The sequence below is a fragment of the Macrotis lagotis genome, chromosome 3 (assembly GCF_037893015.1).
Source record: "Macrotis lagotis isolate mMagLag1 chromosome 3, bilby.v1.9.chrom.fasta, whole genome shotgun sequence".
NCBI lineage: Eukaryota > Metazoa > Chordata > Mammalia > Peramelemorphia > Peramelidae > Macrotis > Macrotis lagotis.
The window spans coordinates 303,434,924-303,458,009 of record NC_133660.1 but is presented as its reverse complement, the minus strand read 5'-3'; the positions used below and the strand labels follow the sequence as shown (position 1 = coordinate 303,458,009).

Sequence of the window (23,086 nt, the reverse complement as noted above, 5' to 3'; positions counted from 1 at the left end):
TACGGGGGTCCAGCCCCGGGGACAGCTCAGTAAATCCCTCGACCACTATATCACTCCCGGGGGGAGAAGAGCTGGGTCCATGGACAACGACTACAATTAAGGTTCTCCCTGGGGATTGCCACCGCCTAGTGATCAGGACGGCTCACTCCCCACAAGTTATTGTCCATACTCAACTTCTAAGTCCAGGTCAAACAGCTATATCAGTCACAAACCCCCACCATTATCCTGTGAAATTAAATAAGGGTGAGCCTATTGCGCTTGCTATTTCTCTCCCCTGGATAGATAAAGATTGGAAAGAACCGGAGAGGCACGATACGTTCGTGGCCTGGACCCAGGCTGTTTCAGCCCGCCGGCCCGCCTTAAGGCTGTTAGTGGAGGGAAAGGAGATTGTAGGGCTGATTGACACAGGTGCTGACATCTCTGTCATTGCCATGAAGGATTGGCAGCCGCATTGGGAACTCTCGGAAAGTCCCCAAGATATCACTGGGGTTTCAGGGGAAACCCAAGCAAAAAAGTCCCGGAGGTTCCTAAAGTGGAAAAATGATGAGGTCGCAGGGGCTTTTCGGCCTCTGGTACTTCCCATTCCTATGTCTCTATGGGGAAGAGACATATTACAAGTCATGGGTGTGACCATCTCTACTGAATTGGCTTTAAACCGCTAGGGGTCACTGAAGGGCCGCAACCTATACCGTTGACGTGGCAGACCAACGCTCCGGTTTGGGTGGATCAGTGGCCCCTCACATTGGAAAAATTGCAGGCCCTTAAGGAAATAGTGCAAGGGCTCTTGGTAGCTGGACACATAGAGCCGTCCACCAGCCCATGGAATTCTCCAGTCTTCGTAATAAAAAAGAAAAGTGGAAAGTGGAGAATGTTAATAGATTTAAGAAAAGTTAACGCCACACTGCAACCTATGGGAGCTACTCAGCCAGGACTGCCTTCCCCAGTACCGATTCCAAAGACATGGCCTTTAGCTGTAATAGATATAAAAGACTGCTTTTATAGCATTCCCCTTTGCCAAGTAGATAGGAAACACTTTGCATTTAGTGTTCCTTCTGTGAACTATCAGGAGCCCTCTCAGCGATATCAGTTTAAAGTCCTCCCCCAAGGAATGGCCAATAGCCCCACCGTATGCCAGATATATGTAGCCAGCATTTTAGAATCTACTAGACGTAAATACGCAGGAGCTATTATTATCCATTATATGGATGACATCTTGATAGCCGCACCACAACGTGACACTGTTAGTATGATTCTAAGGGAAGTCACTGACGCTCTGGCGGTATATGGCTTACAGGTGGCCGCTGAGAAGATACAGACACAGGCCCCTTATAGCTATTTAGGGCATCAAGTGCACAGTGAACTGGTGAAGAAAATTCCCTCAATTGATATCAAACAAGTACACACCTTAAATGATTTCCAAAAGCTTATAGGTTCCATCCAATGGCTAAGGAACATAGTCCCTATCCCCAATGAATTAATGCAGCCGCTATATGATATCCTTAAGGGTCCCTCGGAATTAACCTCTCCCCGACAATGGTCCCCCAGAGCCCTGAAGGCAATTGCCCAAATACAAGAGTTGGCAACAACGTCAACCGTCAGCAGAGTGGATCCAGCAGCACCAATCTATGCCACTCTATTACAGCATCCCTCGTTAGGGAGAGCCGGGGTTCAGGTTGTAGGCCCCTTGCAATGGGTGCACCCCTCCAAGCCAACAAAAAGTGTACCCAATAGAATTGAGGAAGATGCCCTCCTCCTCTTAAAAATGGCCAAGGCCGCCGTTACCATCACTGGCAAGCTTCCAGTGCTGTTGCTTCAGGAGGATCCACGTGTCCTTAATCAATTGGCTCAGAATTCAGAGGGGTGGGCCTCGCTATTGACCACCTACTCTACCTCTCAAGGCTATCCTCCACCGTCATTACGGGGATGGCTGCAACTCCCATTAAAATACCGTTCAAACCCAGTGGTCTCACAGCCTGTGCAAGGGGCGAATGTCTTCACGGATGCTACTAAACACCATAAGGCCTCCATTTACATCCCCGACAAACAGATTCTTAAGGTACTGCAGACACCATATACATCAGCCCAGAAAAATGAACTGCAGGCCATAGTAGTAGCTCTAGAAATGTGTGCACATGAGCCTATAAACTTGATTACAGATAGTTATTATTGTTATCTAATGCTACAGCACTTAGCCCTTGCGGACCTCACTGTTTCTAACTCTGCAGTAGTAGAATTGTTAAAACAAGCACAACAAGCGCTTCTACGCCGCTCAGAACCTCTTTAATGTATTACATGTTAGGTCCCATATGTCCACCTCCGGCCCTATTTATTCCGGAAACTCGGTGGCAGATTCGGCCCTCAGTAATCCTGATATCAAAAGTGACATTATTATGTATGCAGATCCCTCTACAGTTCACGGCACCTTTCATCTGCCAGCTAAGACACTCGCCCGACTCTATGGAATTCCTAAGGAAGAGGCCCGCCGCATTGTCCGTCAATGCAGGGGGTGTGTGCCATTCTGGCCGGCCCCTAGCGGACAGGCCGTCAATCCGCGAGGTCTGGCACCTAATCAAATCTGGCAGATGGATGTCACACACTTTCAAGCTAGCTTAATCCATGTTACTGTAGATACATTTTCCAATTTCATCATGGCTACCTTACAACCGGGTGAAGCGACTGTGATCGCTCCTTGCCTTCACTGTTTTGCTAGCCAAGGGGTGCCTCAAGTTTTAAAAACTGATAATGGCCCTGCTTATGCATCCAAAGCTTTCGCACGGTTTTGCGATCAATTTGGCATTAGACATATCACTGGCATCCCTCACAATCCCACGGGTCAAGCCATTGTTGAACAAGCCAATCAATCCCTGAAGCGCACTCTCATAAAACAAAAAGGGGGAGCGCGTGGTAGGCTCACCATGGCACAATTAGCAACGGCAGTATACACCAGGAATTATTTGATTGACAATGAAAACGGCGTCACCCCCGCCATGAAACAATTACTAAGAAAGGTGGAGTCTCCTCCCTTAACTACCGAACAACAAAAATTGGATACGAAAAAACCAGCCACGGTATGGTGGAAAGATGAGGGGGGCCATTGGTATGGCCCCAGCCAGGCAGTAGTATGGGGAAAGGGATTTTTATGTGTCCAAACAGGTGAAGGGACACGCTGGGTGCCCATCTGGTGGACCAGGACATGTGAGGATTCCACCACCAAGGAGAAGGTGCCGCCGACAGAAGAGGAGGAAGCGCCACAACCGGACTCACAGGGCACAGAAGATGGATAAGTGGTTGTACCTTTTAGGGCTGCTAGGCAGCCTCCAGCTTACGGGGGGGGGGGGCACCCCATTCCCCGTCTCCGAATGAATAATGCTAGTACTGCTGGCCATTATACCTATTGGACAGTTGTCCCAGGGTTTCCCATGGCTCTCCCGGCAACTTGGTCAGGAGACGCTATAGAGTTGAAGATGAGCGGCTCTGCTCAATTGGTGTTGGGAGGAGATAAGGAAGGGGTCCCCGAGAAAACCCATAGGCTAAATAAAACCATGACCTGGCGGACCAAGCATCTTCCCATTTGCCTTACTAAAGGCCCACATGACTTATGTGCCCAAGTAAAGAATGATACTATAAGAGAAATTCCCCATGGACCACACTCCTCCTTGGGTCACGGGGATTATCTACATTTCAACATGATCTTCCACAATGTGTCCCATAAGCACACCCAGGTCGGTCAAGCCTGGAACCACACATATTACTATGTTGTGGGAGGAGGCTGCAATAACACCAATACCACTTATAGCAACAAAACGGATGGCCCTTGTTCCTTGAAGGAAAGGCTAAATGCCACGGGCAGTTTCTCCTTAGGAGACGAGCTCCTTCACTCCCCCTTACCACCTTGCACCCCCTCACCTAACATGCCGTAGGAGGACCATCGCTGAACGGAACGCAGGTGTATTTTATGGACGGATTCCCAGGACCTTATTTCGCTGCACCAGTGCCACACATCTTAGACAACAAGACCACTGGGGTACAGTTACACCTTTGGAAAGCCGCTGCTGCATTTGGGAATGTGACTCACATGACAGAAAATAGCGGGCCATTGACTGATAATACAACCTTGCAAGGGTGGTGGTGGGAGTTGTTGTTTGGGGGCAAAGGGTATACTTGCTCTGAGGGAGAGGAAAGGGGACACTGTAATACGTTTACGTTGAAGACACAGACTGTTCGAGATACGGATATGTTCCTGGTGTGTCCCTCCGCGAACATCACCCGGGGAGATGGACAATATGAGATACAATGTGCAAATGGGACATTAACTAACACCCTTAAACAGGACCAGATTGTTTCAGATAACACAAAGGTGTTCCTTATGCAAGTTCCCCCGGTTACCTTTCTCCCGGTAGATACTCCTGAGCCATTTGCAGACTCAGATTATCTTGTGGCCGTCCTTAAACGACCAAAAAGAGCTGTGGAGGTATCCGCCCTGGACATTATAGGACTGGTTGTCTCTGTTATAGAGCAAATAGAGATTTCTGCTATGACCAATCAAATTCATATCCTGGCGGGGGACCTCCAGAATTTCATGCAAGCAACTGCACAGGCATGGATGCTTCAGCAACAAATAAATAGAGAAGTGGCTATAGAGCTGGATGCGCTCACTTCGGCAGTACAAGCCTTGTCCACCCTGGTGAGGGTTGAGATGATTTTGGAGGGCCTGCCATGTCATCACGCCCTCCAACGACCAGCTTGTATGACAGCACTAGTTAAAAATGCCAGTGAGCAGCTCGATTCAACCATTAGGACACTAAATGAGCATCGCAACTTGGGTGAATATTTGGATAGGCTAGATCAGATTGTACGTGATATAAGGAATATCACTGATCAGTATAAGAAGGATATGGAAAAGGAACATGGATTGCTCCCTGATTGGATCAATAATGTGGATCTTGGGCAATGGTTACATAATTTGTTAATAGTTGGAGGTTCAATTGTTTTTGTCTTATCGATATGTTGTTTGTTGCCTTGCTTCATATCATTATTGTTTAAAATATGGCGTTGGACTTTAGAACAACTAAAGGCAGACATACTGATGCTAAAACAAAAAGGGGGGGAGTTGTCCGGGGTCGGTCCTAGGCGCCTGGGCGGATAGGGACCTCCCCGGGAGTGAGGTTGGCCCAATCCTAGAGCAACACGGTCCTCTTGAAGGAACCGTGGCCTTCCGGGATTGGGCTATGACACTTGCTCCTATCGGGTGGCAGGTCTCGCCCTCGGGGCGGGTTAGGATGACAGCCCGGAACTGACTCCCTATATAAACCAACGCCCTGAGCTGTTCGGGGTATTCCTCTGCACCTAATAAAGCATATGCCTCCTGAAGCAGTGTCCGTCTGAGTCCCTCCTCGCTGATCCCCCGGGAGGGAGAATCCGGGGACGCCCGAAGCAGCTGCCCGCTGAGAAGCTCACTTGGGGTCTGGGCAGAGGAGATCCGGACACTGTTCTATATGTGATTACATTTTATAAGAATGAAAAGAAGAATTGTGGAGTTTGACAGCTAATTTGATAGTAGCGGTAAGGGACAAAAAAAGATTTAAGAATTATTCTAAGTAATCTTTAGTACTGGAGGGATTATAGTGACCTCAACAAAGCAGCAGTTCAAATACAGATAACATTAGGAAAATATGAATTCATTTTTAGCAAGCTGAATTTGAAATTTCTATAGCACTTCAAGTTAGAGATGTCCAGCAGTAAATTGATAATGAAAGATTGAAGTTGAAAAGAGAGATTAAACATAGTGATACATATTTGGGAGGAGTCATCTTAAGATGATAATTATACTCATGAGGACTGATGGAATCATCATGAGAGTTTTTTTGAGAGAGGAGCTAAGGAAGCCCTAGATAGAACATTTTTCATAATATGTACACGGTTGACAAAAGAAGAACATCTTTCTTGGAAAGTAGAGCGAAAATGTGCAAAGAGAACAAAGAAAGATCAAAGAATTACCCAGGTAGGAGGAAAACAAGAAAGATCAGTGTCAAGTTTTCAAAAACTAAAGTTGATTTCTGAATTATTATAAGGAATGGAATGTGTCCTCCTTCAGACTTTAGAAAGGAATACTTGACTTACCTTCTTTGTACTTTAATACAGGAAAGAATGTGTCCTCCCTCAGTCAATTATATAAGGACAATACACTTTGATGAGATTTTGTATTTTTCTCCCTTATAAATATTCCTTTCTCCCTCAGCTCCTGGGGTCATCTTAGATAGATGGCCTCCATCTAAAGGTTTATCAGTTATCTGGAACAGATTACCTCCACTTATGGATTTCATGGCAAATCCTAGAGAATAAAATTTCATGTCTAACCTATATTTTTGTCATTTTATTTTAAACCTATTTTTTTTTGGTTTACAAAAGAAATATTAAAAGCTGAACAATAAATTAAAATTAGAGTGGAGAAAGATATCATATTTAGAAGTTAAATCTTTTCTTGGGTTATAGGGTAAATATTTGAGTGAGTCTTTTATGTTTTAAGAAAAAGAAACTTGAAAATATGTCAGTGGAATGAAGGAACTAATTCTAAAGGTGTATTAAAGATAAGAGAAAATGAAAGAATGATCAGAAAGCAAGTTCTCAGGGCAAATGAGAGAAGGTATGATTAAGAGTTTAAGTAAAAGGCTTTGTTTTGCCCAAAAGAAGAAATACTTCTTGAATAGGGAATGAAGAAAAGGAGTTTGATGTCTTACATAAGTGTAAGAAAAAAATTGTTGAATCTTTTCAAATCACAAGGATAGGAAAAAATAGAGTTCAATCCTGTCTTTTGGGGAGGGTATGAAAACATCTTAAAAGTTAAATTATTTTTCCTTATAATTAAATAATTATCATTTTCTCCCTGGAGGAAAACTTTGTGTTTAATAACTTGTTAAGTGTGGGGTTCTGGTAGGGCAATCTTCTTGCACAGCATATTTGATTTTTTTTTCAGTTTTATCATTTGAAAATGAAGGTGACTAAAAATGAAGGTTCTGATGTACAAATAAATAAAATTTTCTGAAGGTAGTTTTAGCAGAATTGAGAAATACACTTATTCATTATTTTCGACATAATGAAATTCTGTATCTTTTCATTTAAGGTACTAAAAATTCACAATGACAACATGAACCTGCACATCATTTGGAAATCTATTATAGGATTTCAGATCATTCTCTCTATTGAGGGGAAAAAATAGTATAGCAATTAGCTTTCTTGGCACTGAAGTACTCTTTAGTCAAACTTCCTTCTCCACAAATTTTTCTTGAAGGATGACAAGGTGGGAAAGATTCCAATATGTTTCCTTTGCTTAGGCATTTTATTGGTTTAAGGTTTTTTTGGGGGGGGGGTGTTGCAAGGCAATAGGGTTAAGTGACTTACCCAGGGTCACACAGCTAGGCAATTATTAAGTGTCTGAGGCTGGATTTGAAGTCAGGTGCAGAGCTAATACTCTATCCACTGCACCACCTAACTGCCCTTTAAGTATTATATTGGAAGACCCACTAAAATATTCATATTAGATTATTAAATTTCAAGGTAATGTCAAGGTCTTCAAATAAAGATGGGGAAAAAGTAGAATGAATGATACAAGTTGCATGAGGACAATGTGTTTGCTAAAGCCATTTTACATATTTGCTTATATTTGTCAGTGCTTTGCCATAAGCAATTTAATAGCCCTTTTGAAGTAGTAGCTGAGGGAGCTCACTGCCACATTCCTTAACTTCCTCTCTATGGCATCAAGGCAAAATCCACTCTGGATTTTTCCATCCTTTCCAAATAAGTGAAGGTTAGACCAGAAATGGAGCTCATATACACTGTACCACAATATGTGCTTGATGGATTTCAATGAATGTTGTTGAATCATTAATATAAACAGATCTTGCTTTTGTGGCTATTTATAAAAGTTCTTTTTCAGTGGGCACAGGTCTTTCTCATGTGTCGAAATGAGGAGTTCCCCCTGATAAGACAGCGTGATCATGCCTCATTGTCTTTCTGTATGGTTTGTAAATATTATAAAACTGATCAAGCATAGAATTCTATTAAGCTTAGTTTTCTCTCAGGTACATGTAACCTTAGAAGAAATGTGACCTTCCACAAGTCTGTGAAGGACTGAGAAGTGTTACACTAGCAAAACAAACTAAACAAACAAAAAATATACATACAATTAGAAGACTTGGTGTTACTTCCAGGCCCAGCTACATCTTAGTTGTCTATTAAAAAAAAAATAAATAAAATTCTTATCCAAACATAACACTGGAAAAATGTAAAATAGAGAGTTATGATACAAAGTATTTCATTCAATGAATAAACAAACATTCAGAAAATATAAATATTTTCCTATAGCTACATAGAATAGCTAAGATGTGCAGTGGGTATAGCACCAGACCTGAAGTCAGGAAGATCACTTTCCAAAGTTCACATCTAGCTCAGATACTACTAGTTTGGGGCCCTGGGCAATTCATTGAACCCTGTTTGGTTCCTAATTGATTAAATGATTTGGAGAAGGAAATGGTGATCATATTGGCATCTTTGCCACTGTGTTGCTAAATGGGGTCACAGAGAGTCAGACAAATCTGAAATGACTGAACAAGGACAATGAAAATGCATGACATTAACAAAGAGCTGGATCTGAGTTTTAAACCAGAACATGTCTTTCATTACACACAGAATCATAGAATTTCTGAGTTGAAGGGTATCTCTACAACCATCTAGTATAGTCTATATACAAAGTAGCCATATATAAATTTCCATTATAATATACTGCTTAAGTGCATAGCCAGTGGGTTACCATTCTGAATTTGGTAACTCACCACAGGGAAGTAATTTGATCTCCTAGAAGATAGTTTTCTCATGTCTACAATGGCATTATATTTTTGCTAATATACTCAAATGGTCACATAATTTCTTTAGAGTACAGTACAATTTAAAGTATGATAAAGTATCATATGTCTATCCTGTTTTTGACTAGAATTCAAATGTCTTTCTTATTCCAAAAGCAGTACTCTATTCATTGAGTTACCTCTGTGACCTTTGAAATAGTCCATGCCATATATGATGTATTAATAACTAAGTATTTTCTTGTTTTTTTGTATTGAATAGACATTGCATAATACACTGAACATATTATTTTATTTTATCCTTTTATCAATATTAATATAATAAATGAAAAAATCATTCCTAATACAAATTGACACCATGAAAGGAAAAAAGATAATCATTCAAATAGGAGTCAAGATTCATTAAACAAATGCCTTATTCGGTAGATTTTGAGACATATTAGTAGATATACAAAATTTATACAAAAAACAAATTATTTCCTAGAAAGATAAAAGATAGAAGTGCACAAATTTAAATTAAATATTTTCTGGAGAAACTAAAGATAACTAAAGAGCCAGCAGAGACTTGTATGATTTGTAGTGGTTATGTGATAAAATTGCAGTTCCTTAGTTATCATCTTAATGAAGACTTTTTCCCTTGGAAAAAGCAGGTGGCAATCTAGAACATTGGATTAAAAAAAGTTTTATCACTAATTATTTTCTACTTAAGAGGTGAATGATCACAATAATAATTACATGATATGAAGTATCATGTATATATACATATATACACATGCATGTATATGTATGCATGTACATGCATGTATTCAAAACACATAAATATGTCTTAGTATGTCTTTTTATGTGGGGTTTATCACTTTTTAAACTATACACATTAGTGTTATTTTATGATTTTTTGAATAGTTCTACAAATTTATGCTTTATCACATATGACATATACATATATAACCATTTATTTGTGGGAATATCACAATTCATTTTGATATATATATATATACATATATATATATATGAATTAGATGTCTATTTATGTGATACTTTCATGGAGTATTGAAGCAAATTTGGCATAGCTATTTCCATTAAAGGATTGTGTAGATTATAAAATATTGTACAAGTATTTTAAATATTATTGCATATTATAAGCATATTAAACATTCCCATATATTAAAATTACATAAAATATTTTTGTACTTCAAGAACATTCTTTTTATGAACACCATTCACTGATAAAAATCACATTCTCTTTCATAATTTCCTAAAATATTCTTGAATGTAATGTAAAATTTCAACAATTAGGATCATGAGATAATATGCAATTAAAACATCCCAAGTCCTTCACTCTAAACATGTTTGCTGTTTGATTTGCCAGAATTTATATTCATGTTCTTAGTCTTCAAGCAACCAGAGTCACCTCTCTTCCATAGTAAGTATAGAATTTTATTGTTTATCATTGTTGCTGATGTTAATGAATATCATCATGTGGTGACAATATTATGGTAAATTTGTGTGGATATAGATTTTTTAAATTATTTTAATTTCATAATTATTTTGTAGCTAATTAAGCCTCATGAAAATGAAAAGCTTTTATTACATCTACCTTGATCAATTATCAGTCATGTTATTACTTACAACAACCCTCAGAACATTGCCTCTATATACAAAAGTATACAGTAGATTCCAAAGGCAAATGGAAGGGCTTTCAAAAGTTTGGGAATATGCAAGTGCATATCTATTCATTTTACCTATGCCGTGAAGCTTAGCATCAGAGATTGGGAAGTGGCTTTATATTGCTGTCTTAGTTTTCCATTTATTAAGATGCCTGTTACAAAAAATAAATAAATAAATTTTAAAAAAGAGATTCCTGCTCCAAAAAGCTTTTGTGAAAACAAAATAGTTTAAAAGGGACTCCGCTTTTAAAGCTAAACTTATCTTCCTCCATTCTAAAACTAAGTAAAAGGTAACAATTTTCTTTACAGATATATTGATTTTTTGACCTTTGCTCATACATTACATAAAAGGGGGGGAAATGGAAAACAGGAACAACGTGACTGAATTTGTCCTTCTAGGTCTTACTCAGAATCCTGAGATTCAGAAAATATTATTTGTTGTCTTCTTAATCATCTATATAATAACCATGGTGGGGCAACATTATGATTGTGGTAACAGTCATTTCCAGCCAGACTTTGAGATCCCCCATGTATTTCTTCCTGGCCTATTTATCTCTTATGGATGCTGTCTATACCACAGCTGTTTCCCCCAAAATGATCATAGACTTGCTCTATGAGAAGAAGACTATTTCCTTCCAAGCTTGCATGAGCCAGCTTTTTATTGAACATTTATTTGGGGGTGCAGAAGTCTTCCTCTTAGTGGTAATGGCTTATGACCGCTATGTTGCCATCTGTAAACCTTTGTATTATTTGGTTATCATGAGACGGCGTGTATGTATACTGTTGCTGGTTGTGGCTTGGATTGGAGGCTTCCTTCATTCAGTGGTTCAGCTCCTTTTAATTTTCAGGCTCCCCTTCTGTGGCCCTAATGTCATTGATCATTTCATCTGTGATATGTACCCCTTATTAGAACTTGCCTGTGCCAATACCTATATCATTGGACTCTGTGGTTGCAAATGGAGGAGCCATCTGTGTTGTCATCTTTACAATGCTGCTTATCTCCTATGGGGTCATCTTACGCTCCCTGAAGACACACAGTCTAGAAAGTAAACGTAAAGCTCTTTCTACCTGCATGTCCCACATTACAGTTGTTGTCTTATTCTTTGTTCCTTGCATTTTCATGTATGTTAGACCTGTCTGTACCTTTTCTATTGATAAAACAATGACTGTGATTTTTACTATCATCACCCCTATGCTGAATCCCTTAATCTACACCCTGAGAAACAAGGAGATGAAGAATGCCATGAGGAAGCTTTGGAACAGAACAAATGACCCAGTTGAACACTGATGGTCCCAATGGAAACACAAAAGGACATTTTATACATAAGACTTGGGGTAGGATGGATAATGAAGGTACCTTCTTTGCTGTTATTCAGTCTAAAGACAAATATTTGTTTCATTCTCAATTTTATGGTCCCCAAAATTGATTTTTCTGAAAACTCTTTTAGAGTATCATGGGTTCTTTAGAAAAAACAACTATTCATTTTATGCTTGAGGCATTTCTTCATGAGAAATGTTCTGTTGATTCCATGAAAAAATAAAGATATAATCTATAACTGATACCAGTCAAGGTTGATGTTGAAAATTGATTCTGGATGGGAGGGCTTATGTGTGAATATATTTCCTTAATAATAAGTGAAATAATGTCTCTATTGCCTTGAACATGTTATCATGTTCAGCTTAGCATATTAGTATGTACAGTAACCAGAGGCAGTAGGAATATGTGGTTATATTTTTCTATAATGTTGTGAGAGACAGTATGTTGTGGTGAATAGAAAAATCCACCTCAGCAAAAGACAGATGTGGGTTCCAATGCTGTTTTGACTTATACACTCTCTGTGACATTGAGTTGCCACAAATTTTTGAGTTACTTAGGTAATCTCTAATATCATGCTATATACTATTTACCAATTGTGTGATAATAAAGATTTCTTTAGTAACTCTTTCCTTAGAACTGAAATCACAGGTCTATAATGCTTCTCCCAGCAGCTTCAACAGACATGGTCATGATCAAAAACTTCTAAAAGCTGATGAGCATCAGAGCCTGTAATTTTAACACCAAACATATAGATGGATGAATTTATTTTTGCATAGTAGATGTATGTAGACAAACAACACATTTATTGTGATACAGTGGAGGGGATACTGACTATCAAGAGTCACATTCTTTGTTCAAATCATGTCAGCAATGTTTACTTCCTTTGTGATCTTGGGAAATTCATATAATATCATTGGGTCTTAATTTTCTTATTAGTAAAGAGGGACTTAAATTAGATGATTTTGGAGTCCTCCTACACTTTTAAGTATGAAACTATAAATGAATTTTGTAGATTAAATTATAGTTCACCTTTGAATTAAAAGCAACAAAATGTGAATGAACCATGATGAATCTGGCTAGTTATGCCTCATCATTTGTTAGATACTCATTGGGAAGATAACCAAGGTGGAAAGTATTTCCATTTAGGAAGGAACACATGGACTATGGAAAGATGGACATATAGGTATTAGGCATGTTGAAGGGTGGTCAAACCACATTAAGAGTTGCAGCAAGGGGCAGCTAGGTGGCACAGTAGATAGAGCACTGGCCCTGGAGTCAGGAGTACCTGAGTTCAAATCCTACCTCAGACACTTTATAATTAACTAGCTATGTGGCTTTGGGCAAGTCACTTAACCCCACTGCCTAGCAAAAACCTAAAAAAAAAGAGTTGCAGCAAGTCCTACACTGGTGACCAGAAATACTATCCATATAAGACATCCATGAATAGCTCTAAGAGGGACAAGTATCTTCATGATTAGCCAAAAGTGAAGAAGAACAGAAATGCTTGGCTAGTTACAGACTAATATAATAGTGATGGAAGAGAAAAATCTATGAACTTTATAAAAAACAAAAATAAATAAACAAACAAAAACAGAATCAAGAACAAAAAAGTGGACCAAAAAAGGTAGTACTATGAAGTACAGCATCATGGCATGATGGAGGAGCAAACCTAGAACTTGACACTAATGATGTGAATTTTATCTACTATGTTAGTCCAAAGGGGAAGGGTTAAGTTTTTAATAACGGTAATCCTTTTTGAAAATAGTTAAATTTCAGAAGATGGTGACATGAAGGGATGGAGTCTTAGGAGCTCTCTGATAAAAACTCATATGCTAAGGACTCTAACTAAACTTTCGAGAGACAGAACCCACAAAGGGACCCAGTGAGGCAGTTCTCCTATTCAAGGTAACCTGGAAAAGAGCAGAAAGGCTCTGCTCCCCGGGGTCGGAGGGGTGGCCCACCAGAGCCAAAGAACTTCAGCCTCCCGGAGGCAGCACCAGGGCGCTAGGAGCCTGGCTCACAGCAGCGGGGGAGTCTCCTGAGCTGCACCCCGGGGAGCACCTGGCACAAAGTAGGGGAACGGGGGGGGGGGGACCTCTGCCAGAGCAAGCACGTGGGGCCCAGCCCTCAGGGCACACAGCAAGCAGCCTGGTCTTTCTGCGGCCCAGACCCAGAAACAGAAGCAGGCAGAGCCCATAAGCAGGAGCCCCCAGGGCATGAGCCCATTGAGCTGAGGGAGGGGAGTGAAGAGAGACTGTGAGCTTGGTCCTCTGCCCCTGGAACAGGACTCTGGGGCTCTGACCACATTCAGATCCTAATTGCAGTCTAGCCCCCCCACCCCAAAGAGTAGCAGGGCTCCCCCCCACCTCAGCCCTGTGGCAGAGGGCGGTTCATATGGTCATTCACAGAACAGGAGGGAAGACAGAGCCTGACACACTGAGACCCTTATGGGAGTGTCCCAAAAGCTCAGGAAGCACCCCCCAAAAACAGGCTTAGGCTGGGAAAATGAGCAAGCAAAGAAACAAGAGGAAGACCACTGAGAAATATTTTGCAAATGAGCCCAAGAAGGATCAAAATAGTTAGTCTGAAGATGAGGAAGCACAAGCTCCTGCATCTAAAGACTCCAAGAAAAACAGAAATTGGGCTCAGGATATGACAGAGCTCAAAAAAGACTGAAAATCAAATGAGGGAGTTGGAAGAAAAACTGGGAAAAGAAAGGAGAGAGATGCAGGAAAAACATGAAAATGAAGTCAGCAGCTTAGTCAAGGAAATCCAAAAAAATGCTGAAGAAAATAGCATGCTAAAAAACAGCTTAGGTCAAATGGATAAAACAGTTCAAAAAGTTATGAAGGAGAAGAATGCTTTAAAAAGCAAAATTGGCCAGATGGAAAAAGAGATAAGAAAACTCTCTGAGGAGAATAAATCCTTCAGACAAAGAATAGAATTCAGAGAGATTGATGAATTTACCAGAAATCAGGAATCAATACTTCAAAACCAAAAAAATGAAAAATTAGAAGAAAATGTGAAATATCTCATTGAAAAAACAACTGATATGGAAAACAGACTTAAGAAAGATAATTTAAAAATTATTGGAATACCTGAAAGTCATGATCAGGAAAAGAGCCTTGACATCCTTTTCAAAGAATTACTACAGAAAAACTGTCCTGATATTCTAGAAGCAGAGGGTAAAATAGAAATGGAGAGAATCCACTGATCCCCCCGAGAAAGAGATCCCAAAAAACCAACCCCCAGGTATATTATAGCCAAGTTCCAGAACTCCCAGGTCAAAGAGAAAATATTACAAGCAGCCAGAAGGACACAGTTCAAAGATCGTGGAGCTGCAGTCAGGATCACACAGGACTTAGCAGCAACTACTTTGGAAGCTCATAGGGCTTGGAATACAATATACCAGAAGGCAAAAGAGCTTAGAATGCAGCCAAGAATGAACTACCCAGCAAGGCTGAATGTCCTCTTCCAGGGAAAAAGATGGACTGTCAATGAACCAGGGTAATTTCAAAGGTTCATTATGGAATGGCCAGAGCTGAACAGAAGGTTTGACCTTCAGATGCAGGACTCAGGTGAAGCATGGAGAATGGAGGAGAGGGGGGAAATATGAGGGATTTAATGAGGATGAACTGCATGTATAGAAAAATGATACTAATAATATTCATATGAATGATCTCAGTTAATAGAGCAGGTAGAGGGAGCTTTTATAGTTGAAGCACAGGAGAAAGTTGAATTCGAAGATAAAATATGGTGTAAAAATGGAGTCAATAGGAAAAAAAGGGAAATGTAATGGGAGAAAGTAAAAGGAGAGGGGGAACAGTCCAAGATATTTCACATAATAAGTTTTTTTTATTACAATTAGCTATTGCAATGATATGGAAGGGGGGAGGCAAGGGGGAATGAGGGAACCTTTGCTCTCACCAGAGATGGCTAGGAGAGGAAACAGCAAATATACTCAATGGGGTACAGACAACTGGAGTAAGAAGGAGGGGGGAGCAGGGGGAAGGGGTGGGGATGTGAATAAAGGAAGAGAGGATGGACCATGGGGGGAGACTGGTCAGATATAACACATTATCTTTTTTACTTCTTGCAAGGGGCTGGGATTGGATGGCCTGCCCAGGACCATACGGCCAGGTGGATCCTGGGCCTAAGGGGTGGTATGGGGGTTCAGAGCTTCTTGGCCCCAGGACCAGGGATCCGTCTGCTGTGCCACTCAGCGACCCTACCGCAGAGTCAGAGTGAAAGGAGAGAGAAAATATAGTACATGGTAGTGGAGAAATAAGAAAGGAGGGAGTTGCGATCAGCAATGGCAACGTTGGAAAAATATGGAAGTAACTTTTGTGATGGACTTATCATAAAGAATGTGATCCACCCGTGACAGAGTTGTTGGTGTTGGAACAAAGACTGAAGCACATTTTTTGTTATTATTATTTGGGGGAGGGTGCAGGGCAAGTGGGGCTGGGTGACCTGCCTGGGGCCACATAGCGGGGTGATCTTTGGGTGTCTGGGGCCGGATTCGGACCCAGGTGCTCCTGGCTCAAGGGCCAATGCTCTATCTGCCACCCAGCCACCCCTACTATTATTACTATTTTATTTTATTTTGGGTCTTTTTTTTCCTTCTTTTTGGTTTTTGCAGGGCAGTGGGGATCAGGTGGCTTGCATGTCACATAGCTGGGTGATCATTGGGTTTACAAGGCTGGATATGGACTGGGGTGCTCGTGGCTCCAGAGCTGGTGCTTCGTCCACTGCGTCACCTGGCCATACGTACAATTATTACTATTTTTTTTTCATTTTAATTTTTTTCTCTCCCCTTTACTTTTTTTCGCCCAAGTAAGTCTATCTATATTCATGGGGGGAGGGGTATTTTGTTTACTTGTAAACAAGAATATTTTATTAATGTAAAAAAAAATTTGTACAAAATGAGAATAAAAAATAAATTAAAAAAAGGAAAATAGTTAAATTTCAGAAGAACTTATGCAAATTCTTATAAGAAGTAAATGAGATATGGACTATATTTGATCTCAAATATTTTCTTCATTTTAATTGTATAAATAAAAAATAGTTTTACAAATCAAGTTATTTTAAAGTTAATTTTTTTGCCTTTGTCATTCTATTGGTAATTTTGAGGACCTTTTATAGAAAGCAAAAATGAGTTTTATGTTGCAGTTCCCAGGGTAACAAGTTAAAGACTTTTCTGGGAAAGTTCACCAAAACTTTATCTAAGTCCTAATATCAGAAAGATCATTTTCTCATTGGAGTCAAATTCTAATATTTTTTCTACTTTCTTCTGATCTATTAATTGAAATAGATCCTAAGTCAAGAAAATATTAGGATTGCTTTATCTATTATGATAATAACATAACTTGGGAAGCTTAGGCTCATGTTAGTTGAGTGGTCTGCAGAATACACAGCGAATTCATGACAGAGCTTCCTGTTTCCTTGTCCTAGCTCTTTTCACTCAAGTGGAGTGATTACAAAGCATAAATATGATTAGAAACTTCTTTAAAGTTAGCTCAGCATTGAATAAAATTGTAAAACTTTAAGTTATATGGATATTTTCTAAAATATTTTACCAATGTGATGTAAATTGTTCCCAGATCACCCTCATAATGGAGACAGGAGCCTGAAAGGATGGCAATTAAAAAAAAGATGATCATACTTATATTATTGTAAATAAAGCAGGAATTATCTTTTCTGAATGGATTGTGGGGGAAAAGTAATGAAAAACAGATGAAGCCTATCACTTGAAATCTTATCATTTAATTTTTAAAAATCAGTCTTTTCCAGATGTTTGAGATTTGGACAGAGAATAGGGAAACCCTAAGGAATCCCTAGAAGTATATTCCCTAAAAATTCAAACTATGGCATCTAGAAGAAACAGTGGATACAGCATGAGACCTGGAGTCAGGAGGTTCTGAGTTCAAATTCAACCTCAGACACATAATACTTAGCTTTGTGACCTCAGACAAGTCACTTAACCCCATTGCTTGCAAAAAACAAACAAAAAATACTAATTCAGTGTGTAAAGAATTATACTAAGGGGCGGCTAGGTGGCATAATGGATAAAGCACTGGCCCTGGAGTCAGGTGTACCTGGGTTCAAATCCAGTCTCAGACAATGAATAATTAATTATCTAGCTGTGTGGCCTTGGGCAAGCCACTTAACCCCATTTGCCTTGCAAAAACCTAAAAAAAAATCTAAAAAAAAATAATTATACTAGATTTTAGGAATAGAAACTTGATCCCAAAGGCCTCACTCTATTTGCAAATCAACTAACTGAAAGATTAGTAGACACGAAATACATTAAAAATACAAAGAATTTTCTAGAGATTAAGAATACTAAAAACTTCAGGGGGAAAGATCCAATAAGACGGAAAGAAGAAATATTTAGTCTATTATTTGAAGGAAGCTAGTATTTTGTGAAACAGATTTGAGAAGGGAATATAGTCCCACCATATGCAGCTTCTTTGTCAAAGGCACAAAGGAAAGTGATGGAAAGTCATTTACATGAAATAACAAGAATTTCTTTTTTTCAACTGTATTAGCAAATGTATAAAAGATAGTAGTGCTAATTAAGTCTAATAAAGTATATTGGAAGTTGAATAAAACTGACTTTAAATAGTAATCAGAATAATTGGGTTTTATTGGTGTTATTTTTATTATTTTGTTGTGCTCTATTTTTCTAAATCAGCAAAGATTTTTCAGTAGGAGACAGCATGGTCATATATGAGTTGGGAATAGCAACTTCCAGCAATGTAGGAATGGAGTGGAAAGTGAAGAGACAAGGAGTAAAAATTAATTAGAAAACTATTCCCAATTGACTAAGAAAGTGGTGGAGATCTGTATTTTGTTATATTTTGCAAGAATGAAAAGATAGGAGAAAGGTAGAAAAGATATTATGGAGCTAGACATAAGCTTGACAGCTGATGTGTTAATAATGGTGAGGGGCAAGAAAGAGTCCATTTGAATAAGGATAAATTTGGGAAAATGTGAATTCTACTTTTAGTAAGTTGAATTTGAAATATTTATAGCACTTCATATTACAGGTGCTGAATAGGAATTTAATAATTAAAGACTAAACTTCAAAAGAGAGAGAGATTAAGTTTGGGTTTGGGAGGAGTCATCAAAAATAATTAAACTCCTGAGGACTGATGAAATCATCATGAGAGTTTTTAGAGAGGAGATGGGAAGCCCTAGATAGAACACTTTCACAATATGCACATAGTGGACAAAAGCAGAACATTGTTCCAGCAAGGCAGAGCAAGAATGTGTGAAGAGAACTAAGGAAGATCAATGTCACAGAAATCTAGATTGTAGAATAGTTAAAAAGAAATAGTAGAAAACCATACTAAAAGCTCATCAATACATTAGAAGAGAGAGGAGAAAGAACATTTAGAAGTTAAAACTTGTACAGACAAGCTTTCTTTGGACTAGGGAATAAAAGAGCTATAGGGAAATAAACAGTGAGTTTCCAACTACCTTTTTCACTTTTTTAAAAATAAAAAAGGGTCTCAAACATAAATGTCAGTGTATGGAGTGAAGGAGCTAACTCTAAAGGTAAATTGAAGAGAGGAGGAAAAGAAGGAATGATCAGTCAGCAAGTTCTCATAGGAAATGGGAGAGGGTGAGATGAACTTAAGTAAAAGGGTTAGTTTTGACACAGAGAAGAAATGAAGAAATATCTCTTGAATAGGGGCTGAAGATAGGTAGGAAAATGGGGGGGGGAGTTCATGATCAAGAGGGACTTTGATGTCCCACATAGCAGAGAAAAGGGATGGTTGAATCTTTTCAGATCATGGGGGGGGGCATTAAAAATATAGAGTTCTGATTTTTTATTTTGGGTAGTTTGATGATATGCTAAAAGTTAATTAGTTTCCCCTTAATTATCTAATTACTTTTTTCTTCCTTTAAGATGCTTTTCTGTTTAATAGCTTTTTTGGGTATGGTAGTTCAATTCTCTTGCACAACTTCTGAGACGTCATTGTTTTCAACTTTATCATCATTTGAATGGATGAAGGGAATGAGTTTATGGTTGTTTCCTATATACATATAAATAAAAGTTCCTGCAGGCATTTTTAATGAAATGCTGGAATATTTTTTGACTATCTGTTATTTTTTGACATGACCAAGTTCTATATATTTTTTTCATTTTAGATATCTGGAAGTTTACAATGGGAACAGGTAAATCCATATCATTTGGGAATCTACTCTAGGGCTTCCTTTAATTCACACAATTGAATATATATACATATATATTTATATTTATATGTGATTATGTAAATATAGGTTTATATATTTATGAATTTCACTTTTCGACAATGAAGTCTTTTTAAATCAATTTCTCCTTTTCATAATAAGGATTTATTCAAGGATAAAGAGGTAGGCAGATTCTGATATATCTCCTATGCTTACATATTTTTGTTTTTAGAAGTTACATTAAAAATAATCATATTAGAGTAATAAATTTCAAGGAAAAATCAGTCTTCCATTAAGAATGAAAAAACCAGAATAAATGATATAAGTTTCTGCAAGACAATAAGCTTTTTTAAAGTAATTGTGTGTGTATACGTGTGTGTGTGTGTGTGTGTGTGTGTGTGTGTGTGTGTGTGTGTGTATATATATATATATATATATATATATACACACATTTGTCAACATTTTCCCAAAAGTGCTGTAAAAGCATTTTTATACTTACAGCTGAAAGGTATTCACTCCCTTATATCTCCAATCCCTTTGTACTATCTCAAGTGAAGATAAGGATTCTTCACACACACACACACACACACACACACACACACACACACACACACACCCAAACACATTACTTGATTTCATATATCTAAAATTATTTCTAATGAAATACTGTGTCGTACACATACATGTTTATAAAATAATGATATCAGCTTTGAGAAAAGGAAGAAGTCATTTTGCTCATAATTTCAGAAGATTAAAAACAAGCCCATGGTTTAATTAAATATTTTATTTATTATTCCAATTACATATGAAAATAGTTTTAAACAATCATTCTTCTGGAAAGTTTTTGAGTTTCACATTTTTCTTCCTCCATCACTCCCCCCCCCACTTCCTTTACGGAAATATAGTCTAATACTGCTTAGGTGCACATTGTAGACACAGTAGTTCGTTGAAGGATTTCAATTAATGACATAGAAGCATTAAATATATAGAGAATTTTATGTTTGTCATTATTTTTGAAATTTCTTTTTCAATGAACATAGGCTTTTCTAATGTGGTGAGGAGCTGCCACTGATGAGGCAGCAAGATCATAGCTGTCTTTTGAATGCTATTATAAATATTATAAAAATTATCAAGCATCAAATTCTATTAAGCTTACTCTTCCCCTGAAGTATATGTAATATTGGAAGAAAAGTGAAGGACTCTGTTCTGTGAAGGGTTGAAAAATAATATAGTGGAAAAACACACAAACAAAAAAAAAATGCACTTCTAGTCAGAAGATTTGGGGTTATTTCCTGACTAAACAAACAATTGTTTAAGAGTCTTTTCAAAAAAGTTCTTTATCATAACATAGCACTAAAAATGCAGAATGGAGAGCAATGACATAAAGGATTTAATTCATAAAATTTTTGCCTTTAGCTACTTAGAATAGCTAAGATGTTCAGTGGATATAGAACCAGGCCTAGAGTCAGGAAGATCATCTCACTGAACTCCTATCTGGCCTCAGTCACTATTAACTTGTGACCCTGGGCAAGTCTGAACCCTATTTACTTCAGTTTTCTCATCTATACATTGAACTAGAGAAGGAAATGGTAAACTATATTGGTATCTTTGCCAAGAATAGACTAAATGGGGTCACTAAAGAGTCTGACAAATCTGAAATGAGAGAACAAGAACAATGAAGATGCAAAACATTAAAAAAGAGCTAAATCTGAATTGTAAACCAAAGCTTTCATTACACACAAAATCACAGAATTTGTGAGTTGTAGGACACCTCCATAACCCATCTAGTACATTCTATATACAACCTACACATAGAGCAATTCCCATTATACTGTGCTACTTAAGTGATTAGCCAATGGGTTACCGTTCTGAATCTGTTAACTCACCACAGGTAAGTAACTTAATCTGCTAGAGGTTAGTTTTCTCCTGTCTACAATGGGAATAATATATTACATACTCATATGGGCACAAAATGTCTTTAGAATACAGAAGAATTTAAAGTATGATAAAGTACCATATAATTATCCTGTTGTTGACTAGAATTGATACCTGAATTGTCTTTGAAATCTAAATATTGCTGCATTACTAGTAGATTGATTGAATTTTTCACTACTAGTCAGTTGCTTCATCATGTAGGCATGGCTAGTTAGAAATAGTATTAATTTGCACCTAATTGAAGCTAATTCTGTTGAAAGGCATTTCTAACTAACAACTAAGAATTTTTCTTGTAATTCACTTGCTACATCTATACACAAGAACTATCACATAAATATGCCCTTCAAATTACCTGAGTTTTTTGCTATTCCCATTTCATCAAAACAAGGATGTTTATTAATATTATTTATACATTTCAATTCTAGAAGATAGAATCAGGGGCAAATAGGTGATACAGAAGATAGAGCACTAATCCTGGAGTTAGGAGGACCTTAGTTCAAATTCGACCTCTGACACTTAATAATTACCTAGCTGTGTGGCCTTGGACAAGTCACTTATCCTTGCAAAAAAAAAAAAAAAACCTAAAATTGATCATATTTTCCTATTGACTTCCATTATATATTAGGACATATTTTCATAAAGTGAATTATATACTTCATGAATAATATCACCAAATCTTTGTCATGTGATAATATAAACTGTTAGGAACTTGCAAAATAATTCATTCTATCTCTCAACCTTTGCATAGGTGGCTATTAGTTCCTTCTGAGCAAAACTAACTTGTATGATTTGCTTAAATGTTTTGTGTATTCTTACATATTATTTTCTCCTATGAATGTAGTTTTTTAAGGACAAATATTCATCCATTTTTGTGTGCTTAATATCTAGTATGTAGTTATTTAGCAAATTCTCGTTTATTGAAAAATGCATTTAAGTGAAACAAAAAAAAATATAATGTATGTCTTCTTGACTGTTTCATAGGTATACTGTCAATAGGAATCTCTCCAGACATTCAGAATGCTTGAAATCATCAGAAAATGATTACATTTAAAAAAAATCTATTTGTCCTTAAGGAAGTTGGAATTTACAACTGAATTGAACACATTAAA

At 38.0% G+C, this 23,086-nt stretch overlaps 1 protein-coding gene across 1 annotated transcript; it reads left to right on the top strand.

The window, feature by feature from the left end:
* Positions 1-10,881: 10,881 nt before the first annotated feature.
* On the top strand, positions 10,882-11,810 carry LOC141517060 (olfactory receptor 4A15-like). The gene is given in 3 exon segments (XM_074227991.1): positions 10,882-10,995; positions 10,997-11,463; positions 11,465-11,810. Coding segments are annotated over 3 exon segments (927 nt in total).
* Positions 11,811-23,086: the final 11,276 nt, after the last annotated feature.